This window comes from Haemorhous mexicanus, chromosome 6 (assembly GCF_027477595.1).
Source record: "Haemorhous mexicanus isolate bHaeMex1 chromosome 6, bHaeMex1.pri, whole genome shotgun sequence".
NCBI classification, from domain to species: domain Eukaryota; kingdom Metazoa; phylum Chordata; class Aves; order Passeriformes; family Fringillidae; genus Haemorhous; species Haemorhous mexicanus.
In genome coordinates this window covers 50,981,684-50,993,947 of record NC_082346.1, presented here as the reverse complement: position 1 = coordinate 50,993,947, position 12,264 = coordinate 50,981,684, and the positions used below count along the sequence as shown (strand labels likewise).

Genomic DNA, 12,264 nt, shown 5'->3' with positions numbered 1-12,264 from the left:
TTACATTAGCTATGTGACTGAGTTATATTTGAATATTTCACAAGAGATTAGGAGATTTAGGTCTATGATTTCATATTTTTGAAGCCACTTACAGGCTTTAGATATCTACATTTTATACAAGTATCTTTGCAGACCTTTCTAAAATGCAGCTGGGCTTAGCTTCCATTGGACTGGAATGGGACTCTCAATCCCTTAAAGGACTTTGCAGAATTTCATATTATACTTTTTTTCTGATTTCTGTATCCCCTCTCCTTGCAATGTATCTCAAAATCCAATGCTTCACTCAAAATTTTCTGTCTTTCAACATGCTACTCAAAAATGAAATCCCAACATGACAGTTTTTCTATTTTGCAAAAAATCGAGGACAAAATCAATCAGCTTCTATCTAGTGTAAGCTCAGCTTTGAGGGATTCAGCAGAATCCCAAAGGTATGGTTACCAATATATATGTACTTTTGTGGTGGAAAGAATAAAGGAAAATATTAAATGATCCTAGAAAATTTTGACCTTTTTATCAGTCCTGTCTTCCAAAAGACTTTACTCTTAGATAACATATCTGAGGAAAAAAACCAACCAAAAAGAAAATCTTATCGAGAGAATTTTAGGAGTCCATCACAATAATCTCTTCTCCTAAACAGGGTTTTACCCTCAAGAGTCTTTTGTCACAACAATATTCCTCCAGTATACCATATTTTTTGCCAAAGAAAAATTTATTAAATACATCATCTCTAGTTCTTCATCTGTGATATGGTAGCACACTGAGTGAACAGAGAGATGGAATTCCAAGACAAGTAGACAGGGTTTGTCTGTAGCCCTCTATGGTATCCTAGCCACTCAAAACCAGATCTCACCTGAAACTATTGCCTAAGAAAATATTAGGTCACTCACAAAGAGTCATTGCCTCAAAGGTCACATCATATGAGGCAGAGATAGAAAAAAATTGTGTAAAAATTTATGTGTCCAGAGAGAGAGCAGTGAGGAGAGATGCACACGGAAAAATAATAAGTAATCCCTTCCCTCTCATATTGTTTTTTATTTGCTTTTACTGCTAGGATTTTGGCTAATAAAAGTGAGGCTTCTGTGGTAGCTTCATGATATGTAGTTACGATATTATTTATATTCTGAAATATGGAGGATCTTATGAAACTACAGCCTTCTCCACACAAAGGATGTTCTATTTTCTTGTGCAAGATTATGTAAGGATAGTAAATCTTAATTATTAGTCTTTATAAAGGTCACAAAGTACTGTAAATGGATTTGGAAAATGCACAAATATAAATCATAACTGATGCTACTAAATGAATGTGTCCTGGAGAAAGTGAACACAGGAAAATGGTCGCTGTCCCTCTCCACGTTTGCGGAGCTGCTGCTGATGCCGGGAAGGTGGGGACGGGCAGCAGTAGCGACCTGCCACGAGAGGGCATTCGGGTTTCTGCCGAGAACGCAGCCTCAGAGCCGCCTGGTCCGAGTCAATCCCACTGCCGGCTGTTGCCGTTTTGCATTATTTTTCTTTACTTTGCTACCCTTATTTTCCTGCAATGTGTTTTGAAACGTGCTTATTCCAGAAGATGTTTTTGTAAGCCGAGCTTGTGGACAGGGAAGAGAGAAAAAGACAGGCAGGGTGTCTGGTGCAGACAAGAAGAGAGCAAGTACATGTGTCTTCAGTTCAGCTCTCCAAAGCAGTCACTGCAAGGAGGTGTTAGTCAGGTGCCCAGTCTGTGTCTCGCACGGGTAACTGCACGACAGCGACACAAACACTGCAGAGTGACAGCCAGACATACAAAACTGCTCTCCCTATAAGCAGCCCAGATAGGAAACTGTGGATTGTCCACTGCCATCCTTCTGACACTACTGTCTCTAGTTGTCCTGGGAAACATTACATGGTGATGTTCAGTGAAAAATAAGAGTCAGAAGAGTAGTAAACACCTCTGTGAATGCTCTCACCTTGAACAAAATAACCTTATTTTCCACAGCTCTATTTTACTAGGTGAACTAATAAAATTTTACTTCTGAATAAGAGTATCCACACAAGAGTCTAATGATTTTGAGTTAGGACTCGTGCATGAATAATCAAATTTGATCTAGCTAAAGGAATTTAAACTGAGAGAGCTTTAAGCTAGTGCATTTTCTTTCCTGTTTAGTGTGGGCTTAGAAGGTGTTTGCAGACAGTCTGAGTGACTAAGTTGATGGATGGTGCTTCAGCCACCATCATTCAATAGGGTTCAGCCCTGTGCCTGAGTTCTTACCCACACAGCATGATTTAATTCATGTTAAGTTTCCTCACTGCTTGCATGCAGATTATGTCCACAGATATCTTCATCATATGCAGAGTCCTAAGAGAGACAGATGAAACTGACTGGTATAATATACATATTTAGATTAAAGTGGGCAGATTTTTTTTTTAAATGTGACTGCTTAAAGTAAGGTTCTTAAATCTGTTCTTCAGTATCTCCATAAGAAGCCCTCCATGCAATGAATTTTGGTACTCTTCAGCTTACACTGGAGACAATAGACAATTTGCATGATCCAGGACTGAGTAAGAAAGGCACCCTCTATTAAGCCCAGGATAGTTCTCACATGAGTAAAATGGCCAGGGATTCATCTGTGCAGAGATTTCTCCACATTTGTTTCTTGTAAGATGTTTGGTCCCCCAAAGCTGCAGATACAAGCAGGTTCACAGGAAGCAGGAGTTCCTGCATTCTTCTGAATCTCCCTCTTCCCTAAGATTCCATTTTGCCCCACAGAGCCCCACCCATTAGGGAAAAGGACCCAGCATGCTATGTCACAGGGCCCTAGACTGCATGGACCTTCCAGCAGCCCCTGAATAGCTTGGGGCAAAGTTCCTCTGCCCTTTCATTTTTATGGAAGAAAGATCTTAGGACTTGCAAACAATTCAGCATTATTGCATGCTTCAGAGCTACGACTTTGCCAGGGATTTATGTCATCCTGTGATTGCAAAGAGGGGGTTCTGCCCTCAGCTGGAAAAGAATAGGCTTTAGTTGAAGTTCTCTGAAGGGAAACTGGTGATTGCCCTCACAGCTGGTAGAAGGGGGGTACATGAAAGCTATCAGGGCTATTGCAATTGCTGTTTCCACAAGTGCATTTATGTCCCACTGATGGTAGTCCATCTGTTTTTCCTTGAAGTTTTGTGAAATGGTGTCTACTCCAGAGATAAGTCGCTGGGCTGGGCCAATCATCGACGTTCTTCTGGATTATGTGGGAAATGTGCAGCTCTGTTCCCGGCTCAAGGAGCATATTGACAGCTATGAGGACTGGGCTGTCATTAAAGAAAAAGCAGGTATGGTCTCTCAGAAGAGAATCCAGCACAAATAGTCCCACTGTTGGATTCAAAACCTCAGTCACCATCTCCTCTTAGTGTTCATCCCATAAACTTGAAATCCTTGAAAGGATTTCCCTTCTGTGACTGACCAGGTATGAGTGTCAGGAATTTCTGGTGTGTCACTGGCCCTGTGGTGTGAAATGCACACCAGCCATAGATCTGACCCACTGGGAATGAGCATAGCAGTGCAGAAAGGCCCATTTGGATGTAGCTGGGGTTCAGCCAGATCAGGACAGGTGGGCAGCACAGCCATCTCCACAGCAGCCTAGCAGGCATCAGTGGCCTTTAAAGCCTTTATTAATATTCCACTTTCCTAATATTCTTTCCCTCAGAAAAAAGTCTTTCATAAATATTATCAGAATCAGTTTTCTGGCACCAAGCTAAATTTGGTACCTATTGCATTTATTTTCTGTGGGAAACTAAACACTTTGAAGTAGAATTTTTAAGTTCTCCTAGAAAGCCCATTGCTATGGCTGAGACGGGTACAGCACCCCATCCTCCAGGCCCACATCCTTCCCCATGTCAGGCCTCAGAATACATGTTCTGCCACCAGACATAGTATCCTTTGGTTAGAGAAAAAAACCCTTTTTTCATTCTTCCTTCTCCCATTTTCCTCCTGACACTCCCCTGCCCAAGCTGAGCTCAAGTCCCTCAAGTAAAAACCTGTTCTGCTCATGTTTCTGACCCGCCTGTCTTTCAGAACCTCCACGACCTCTTTCCCATCTTTGCCGCATCAAGGTGCGGAGCCTGGTTGGAAGGAACCGCATTAAACTCCTGGACACGCTGCCCCTCCCAGACAGACTGATCCGCTATTTACAGCACGATTACTCACAGTGACCCCAAGCACACTGGATGTGCAGCAGCTTCCCAGCGTGGCACCCAACGTCACCACCGTGGCACAGGTGCACACCAGGGAGGAATTGCTGCTGGCTTGGTCAAGCAGCCTCCCGTGACTAATTTAAGAGAAATGCGCTTTTGAAGCAGGAGCGAGAAGAAAACGGAGAAGACAGCAAACATAGGAGACTGCTGTTAGGTTTTTCAAGAGAAAATACATACAATTCACCTCAGACCTTAGTCTGCAAAGAAGAAAAAATGAAAGCCAATACTGACAAATGAGTAGTGCTGAAGCAAGTATCAGTGAGGAACTCAAAAGTGTCCTGAAGCTGTGGTGGAGTTTAGCATCCTTGCTGTGGTCACAATTCAGAACTTGTCAAGAATCGACTGTTTGGGAAAGCAATCACATTACCTTCACTGACTGAGATTTTTATTGTAGTTTCTATTCTATTGTTTGGATTTCTGCTAAGTGTGTTGGTTGCTAATTCTCTGATATTTTGACACCACCTTGCTAACACCTTTACTTCTTTTTTTGTACCTTTCTTATTAAGTACTTGATTTATGAACCTTCAAATCTCAGAACTCTTTAACAGACTAAAATCCAGAAATGCTGAATCCTTTAAAAGTCAAGGAAAGGTTTATTTAAGGAGGATGGAAGAATTATATTTGCACATAGTGAATACAGTTCATTCTGTATTTTATTTGCAATAGGAAGTAAGTGAAATTTTGCTTGAGAGAATTTCCTAGACTAGGGATTTGAAAGCTTAGCTCTTTTGGGTTTTTTTGGTGTAAATTAGAAGTAGCTGCACTGTAAACAGAAGGATTATGCTTTCATGAAGCTGGTGTCAGAACAGAACAAAGCCCTTGAGGAACAAGAACAGAGAGTGATGTGAAGGAGAGAGGCAACACTGCTGAACCAACTTATTCTCTTCCTCCCCCAGAAGATCTCATCTCTATAAAACCCAGCCTCTCCAACCTCCTTGGGCCTCTGTGGCTGTAACAATACCATGACTGAAAGTAAGAGAAATTATTTCAAAATTATGGAATTCAAACTACAAAATTTATGGAAATGAATACCCAGAATTAGGTGTCCAAATCCTTATTCAGGTGCCTAAACAATGGCAAGTTGCTTGCACCAGGTGTTGTTCCACTTAAACCAGGAATCATATACAGTATCAGATATTACTGAGGCAGAATAAAAAATCTCAGAATTTAGCCTTGAATTTTCTGACTTTGGAAGTTTGAAGTATCTTTTAGCTTCCTTTGACACTGATGAAAGTTATTATCTCAGCTTCTTTGAAAATTAGGTCACCTATTTACAGCTCAGATCCACAACTGATTTATGGCAGCTTAACAAGTCACCATCTATCTGCTGAACCACTATAATTGTCCGTGAAATTCTTTTATTGAAGTTTTTAACAAGTCACATTCCCTCACAGCTGGGGAGGCCAAGGAGCCTATGAACAGTTATTGGCAGAGACTACAGATCAGTTGACAGGTGTGACTTGGTGAACTGCTTTGATGAGTGCTTTATTCCTCACTAGGCTCCTAAGAAAGAATGGAAGAAACTAAATTTGGAACTACATCTTTGCAGCTCTTATGCTAGAAGCACACTCCTTACCTTAGGTGACAGAGGAGCTGTGCACCATGGTCTGCGTGGAGTCCCTACCAGAGACCTTAGAGATCTGATTTTGTTTGTTTGTCTGCATACCATCCATGGAATATGATAGAACTCTAAGTAGGGAAAATATATTGCACTGAGTTTTATTTGTGTGAGTTTTATACCTTAACACAGGACTAAAGTGTGTTGCACAAATACAAGTAATACAATCTGTCTGGGCACACAGACTGTGATGAGTTTGAGTGAAATGTCTTCATCACTTGTGGGACAGGATGTGAGCAGAAGAAGCACTGGTTACAGGATTGCTTACTCTGTCCATTGCTGTCCCCTTTATAAACGCAAAAATTAAAAAACCAACAGAGTTTCAATTCACACTGAACACTGCTCTTGTAAAGCTTTGGAAAGTCAGGTGAGATTCCTCCACTGGTGAAATTTCATCCAGCAGCTTCCTTTACTGCCAGTACTGCCTTGTCTCCTGCAGGGTGAACAGGGAATTGGTTTAAGTTAGAAAAACATTGGGTGGCGAGAAAAGGAACAAGAAATCGCTATATCGGTTCTGCCAGTGAAGGCCCTGTATTGGTAAGCAGTACCTGGAGAGATAGGAAATCACTGTGGAGTTCATGCATCTCTCACTTTCTGGGGCTGTGCAACAAAGGTCTGGGTCTTACATCGATATAAATCAGAAATCCTTGAAATCAAGTAAGTGTAAAAAAGCAGAGTTGTAGAGGGTAATGGATACAGACAAAGCTTGGTGGAGACCACTTCAGAGTTTGGTGTGCAGTGACAGCCCTGGAGACCCTGGCAGGTAGAAGGGTTCACAATCACCAAGTATATGTATAACTCCAGAAGTGGGATTTCATAAGTATCCCAAACTGGGAATTTCCCCATAGCCAACATTTCTGTGTCCACAAGTCTAGCAAGTAGCAATTTCTTTTTATGTCCTTGGAGAAGCTGAAACTGGGTTTGAGTGGGATAAATATGGAAAGCCCATTTCTTCTTTCAACCAAGAGACCTTCATATCTATTGGGAGACCCATGCCCTGGTTGCTGTCAATGATCTGTCCTGAGCAGGAATCACAGAGCCAGAGAGCACTGGTCTGATGGGAACATAACACATCTGTGGGAAGGATAAGTGCATGCTGTGCACAGAAACTGAGGTGAGAAGAGTTATCTGTTAGAGGGGGAGTCTGGTAATTACAATGTTATTAAGTCCCTTCTACTTGATCTTTAAAGCAAACCTTCACACACTCAGTTTACATTTATTTGCACTGAAATGGAGCCCACTACCTCTCCACTCCAGTCACTGACATACTATTTTGTGCACAATACTCAATCTGCACAAATTCCATGTGCCTTTAATACATCTATTTACGTTTACTGTGAAAAGAAAAATACTCCAAAATCCAGGCAAGCCATGATTTGTAAGCAGATCAGTAATTCTAGTGCAAGGTAAAGTGGCTTGTTTCACTGAGTGTGATAGTTAGACTCCTTCAGAGATGATGACTTTCTGTGAAATGTTCTAGGAATATTTCATGACCAGGTTACTGTACCTTTTTTTTACTGCAACATGTGCAATTCACTTGATGTTCTTGTGCACTTTTCTGATTTTTTAATTTTATTTTGTATGAAAGTTTTTTTCATTTACCTCTCCCTTCCCATTATTTATAAAAGCTATTGTGTTTTCAAAAGTTTAAATCTGCACTGTTTTAGTAAATAGCTGCTCTCAAATGTTATGTTTCCATCTTTCAAACAACATATGAATAAACAAGTAGATCCTTAAGGACTATCAGCTGTCCTGAATAGCAACAACAACCATCGACCAGCCAAACACAAAAATATCCAGAAAAATTCTGAATCAATCCAAGCTTGAATAATTAATAATTCCATTGTTAATCTCAGGGATAAGAGAACAGTAAGTATTGCTAGAGAGGAGACAGAGTTGCTATTATTTGCAAACCTTTTGCAAAGTCTCACACATCCCCATTCAGGGATTTTGAATATACTTAACAATTGTCTTCTGTTCATTTGTATTTTACTTCTCTGCTGCTCTAGTTCAAAGCCCCAGCAAGGGCCACTGCCTGCCTTGGGCTGGGGGGGAGCTTCTACGTCACAAAAGATTTTGAAAAAGTAACATCAGTTTAAATCTGAGTGTAGGAGCATAAATATTTGAATCAGAGGTCATTTAGAATGATCCGTTTCAATGCTTCATCATAATTTTAAAACACACTATTCTACTACATGGAAAATGGGCAGCAATATACATTCAAATAAAAAGGTGTTTAAAGGAAGTAAAAAAAGAAAACTAGGAATTTAATATTCAAAAGATAGAAACTTGGTTTTAACTCTCTTCTTCCTCTGGATTTCTTCAGAAATAAAATTTATACAGAGGCTGTCCACTTTGCCAAGTATTTTAATTTTTACTAAAGTCCTTATTCTGGTGTGATCCACAGCACTTAGAAATTTCCCTAATGAACTCAAGGAGGAAAACCTGAGCACAGCAACTACTGCAATGCCAGTAGTTCATCCCATGACCTGGTCTGGCCACCCAGATGGAAATCCAGACCAATTCCAAGGAGGCTGCTCTGTATTGATAGTACTGAAACAGAGTTTAGCATCTGGCTGCATCTGGATTACAGCAGCAACACAGCTGTTGATGTGAGAAAAGCCCCCCATTTCCATGTAACAAAATTCCTTACCTACAGGACTATAAATGAAAAGCTGTTGTTCTACCTTTAACTTCAGTGGCTCTGGCTTTTGTTACACTCCTTTTGGAGAGAGACAGAGTTTCCTCATGGGTTTTTTCCAAAAAAGGGAAAGGCATCTAAGTATGTTCCTATCTCTACTTCTGGATGAAGAGCTAACCTGAAGTCTTTAACCCCTAGTTTGGCTCTTTAGCTCCTCACACCTTGCATTTAGTCGCAGGTATGTTATACCAAAGACATTTCCTGCTCTCTCTCCTGCAGTCCATGCTGCCTTGATACATGTATCAAGTGCCATGGTAGGGAGAAAGCAAGGAAAAGCCATCTCTATTTCTACTGTTTGCCTGCACTACAAACACATTGCAGACATTGTTTCCATAAAAGTGAACATTGGTGGGATATGTGAGGTTTGAGGAAAGAGTAAACCCCTTTTAGCCTGGGAGTAGAATCACAGAATATTTTAAGTTGGAAAGGACCCACGAGGATCATCAAGCCCAGCTCTTAAGTGAATGGCTCATCGAGGGATCAAATCCACAACCTTGGCATTAGTACCAGGCACTAACCAACTGAGCTAATCCCAGTGGTAGTTCATATCCTAATAAAAGTTGCAACCTAGTTACATAATACCAACACCATCAGAAGATACAAAATGATACTCTACAATTGCTTCAGATGATAATTTTTTTAATGACTGCAAGGCACTCAAATGAAACATTTTCTGGTTTCCCCCTTGTAGAGATATCAGGAGTCATGGAGAGCTATGCTAGTCACAGATCAAACCAATCAAGGCCACTTTTTATTGAGTCCTAGGAGAAGTTCCCATTAGTTTCAGCAACAGCAGGTTCAGGCCCTGGAAGATCATGGGTGTCCATTCTTTGGCCCTTTTTTGTCCCAAAATATACTTTTCTTGACTTCAGTGATTTACTCCAGTATAGCCAAATAGACACATACAGCTGCAATATTAAACCTCTCTTATCTCATGTTCTGTGTCTTACTACCACTTTCTTCATGAGTTTAAGAGAAATCTAACTTAAAAACACTTCCTAATAAATTCTCCAATGCCAATTTATTTTAAAAATATAGGAGAATGCTAGGCAAAACATTTACAGCCAGGTCTTGTGAAAACATCTTAAAATCGGTCAAAATAAAAGATATCTCTCAGCCAGAAATCAAGGCAGTCTATTCTTTACTTTTTTTCTTCCATCACACCTAATGGTTTTGTGTTAAACTAGTAAGATTCCTCATTTATTCTGATGATGCAGAGCAATTCCTCATGTGGAAATTCATCCCGCTTTCATTTGCACCAGCTTAGCACTAGCTAATTACTTAGTAATTAGCTAAAATTTACTTAGGGAAAATTATTTCTGATTTGTATAAATCTGAATGGGCAGAGATTTCAGCCCTCATATTTCCCCACCAGTTGCAAATCAAACCTGTATCTACCCAGTGGGGCAAAACTAAGACTGCATTTGCAGAATCACCAAAATAAAATTACCTTTCTCTTTCTTCCCTTATTTTTTTAAAATTCTGTCAGTATTTACATACAACAAGGGCTTGAATCCATCGCAAGCGGTTTTTATATCAAATACCTCCCTTCCAGTCTCTTGCATGCAAAACGAAATGACCTGAATACCTTGACTTCTCTGGAATTACTTTAAAATACAAAAACTCTGAATGCATTTAATTCATTCCATTTCACTGCTGCTGCCTCAGGGCAGCCCCAGAAAAGATGTTCCCACGTGGAGGGGGTCTCCTAGGTGTTACAAGTGCGGCTATCAATGGCCCGCAGCCCCGCTTGCCGCGGCTCAGACAATGCCCGTCGACGAGAGACCTGGTCATGCTCCATCCACCGGCTTCGCAAGGTTTATTCCCGATTTACGCCCGTGTACGGAGAGGAGAGTGCAGCCCAAGTACCTTCCCAGCAGTTACTAATTCCCTGCAGCCCGCCCACGAGGCACAGGGTGCGATCGCCGGCCTCCTTCCCCTGCCGCTCCGCGCTGCCAGCAGCTCATGCCCGGAGGCTGACCGGGCGTTTCAAATCCCCCTCGGGAGCTGTCGTGTTCGGCATAACTCCGACAGCCGCCCCGCTAAAGATAGCCAAAAACATTGAAGATGGGAGGGGGGATGGCGGGCTTGGTGGGGATGGGTTTCAGAACCATGGGCCTGTAGAGTTTCTGCCCCGGGCCATCGGCCTCCTTGCAGAAGGGCGGCACCTCCGCCGGCAGCGTGGCCACACTCTTTCTCCACAGCTCCAACCCCGGGAAGGGCGACGGGGGCAGCGCGCCCGGGGGCTGGTACACGCCTGGCCCGGGGCAGGGGAAGGGGCAGCAGGTCCAAGAACCCACTCGGCCCGAGAGGGCCCCGGCGGGGTCCTTCTCCCCGGCATGTGGCGCAGTGTCAGGGGGGCTCTCCGGGCCAGCAGCGTCTGGGCTCCTTTTACTTTTCTTCCCCTCATAGGGAGGAGGGTCTCTGGGGGCTTGCAGCCCTTCAGGGCTGGCAGCAAATGCTCTGGCCGTCAGGCTCTGGGCCGGCCGTGGCTCTTCCCAGAAGGAGGCGGGGAGCTGTCGCTTTCTCATGGGCACCTGGTCGGGTCGGGCAGCCTCAGGTTTTTGTTCCTGCAAAACCCGTTCCCCGGTGAGGCTCTCCTCTGCCTCGGCTGTGCCCATCACCTTGTCGGCGGCAGCCCCGCCGTGGGGGCTGGGCTCAGGTGCCTCGGGCAGGGGGCCGCGGACCCGGTCCTCTGCCCCCCTGCGCCAGCCGCACTCAGGGGTTTTGCTGGGGTGACACCGTGGGATCCGTGAGTACTTCTGAGAAAACCGCTTGAGCTGCTTCTGCAAATATTTTCTGTGGTCAACTGACCGGCGACAAGGAGCCGATTTATCCAGAGCCGCTTTGATGTCGCTCGAAGCCAGGTTAACGAAGTTCAGTAGAGTTTTTACCTCGCTGTCCGATGCCATCTCACTGAATGCACCGCGCAGAGTTTCCCATGAAAAGTTTATAATCCTTCTTCAGACAAACCTCGACAAACCTGAGAAACATGACAGGCAGACTTTTGAGCAAGAAGCTTTGGTTCAAACAGCACTAAGCAAACGGAGGGAGGACATGTCAAACTTCTCAGCCACACAAACAGGTTGTTCGTCAGCTCGCTCCCATGCAGGGAAGCTGCCGTGGGAGCGGACGCGTGCCCGCAGCCCAGCGCCCCGCACTGCTGCCCCAGCACACACCGGCACGGGGAGCGGCTCACAAGAGCCAGCAGCTCAGCGCCTAATCTCGTTAGGGAGCGCTGAGGTGGACAGAGCCGGGGTGGCCGCCCTGTAAGCAAGCACGGACACTCACCCGGCGCGCGGCAGCTTTTCTCACCGGTGCTGGCGGCAGCGTCGCTGCAGAGGGGAGAGAGAGGGAGAGAGAGCCCCTTCCCCGCTAATCTCGTTAGGCAGGTTACACACCGCCAACCTCGGCGGAGGCAGCCAGGGCCCGCCAGTGTTTGGATGTAGTTTAGCAAGCACTTGAGCAAGCTGAATGAATATCGACTCCAGCGAGTTCGGGGCTCTCCCAGGCCAATCAGAAGCCACTTTACCAAATACAAAGCATCCCAATCAGGCATCAGCCTCCCCTCCTTGCATTCTTTGCCATCACAAATTGTCTCCATGGGGACAGCCGCAGAAAGACAGCTAATAAATACAATCATTTCCCCATGATTTCTACCATTCTCCCTATCCCCTTCACCCCGATGGAAACCTTTCATTTTAAAATTACACAATCCAAAGCAAAA

General features: G+C 43.7%; 2 protein-coding genes across 7 annotated transcripts in view; one reads left to right on the top strand and one right to left on the bottom strand.

Annotated features, from left to right (window-relative positions):
• The window catches only part of ASB2 (ankyrin repeat and SOCS box containing 2), a 47,086-nt gene extending 39,513 nt beyond the window's left edge, over positions 1-7,573 (top strand). For all 6 annotated transcript variants that reach the window (XM_059850212.1, XM_059850208.1, XM_059850209.1 and 3 more), the window contains 2 exons: positions 3,144-3,297; positions 4,040-7,573. In XM_059850212.1, coding sequence (XP_059706195.1) covers positions 3,144-3,297; positions 4,040-4,176 — 291 coding nt within the window. In that variant the 3' untranslated portion in view covers positions 4,177-7,573. The remainder of the gene's footprint in view (positions 1-3,143; positions 3,298-4,039) is intronic.
• Positions 7,574-7,716: 143 nt separating this feature from the next.
• FAM181A (family with sequence similarity 181 member A) lies at positions 7,717-11,766 on the bottom strand. Its single transcript, XM_059850214.1, has one exon. The coding sequence runs from the start codon at positions 11,447-11,449 to the stop codon at positions 10,580-10,582; it is 870 nt and encodes a 289-aa protein (XP_059706197.1). The 5' UTR covers positions 11,450-11,766; the 3' UTR covers positions 7,717-10,579.
• Positions 11,767-12,264: the final 498 nt, after the last annotated feature.

Coding starts and splice junctions, on each gene's coding strand:
- FAM181A (XM_059850214.1), bottom strand. CDS start 11,449: ATGGCATCGGACAGCGAGGTAAAAACTCTACTGAACTTCGTTAACCTG.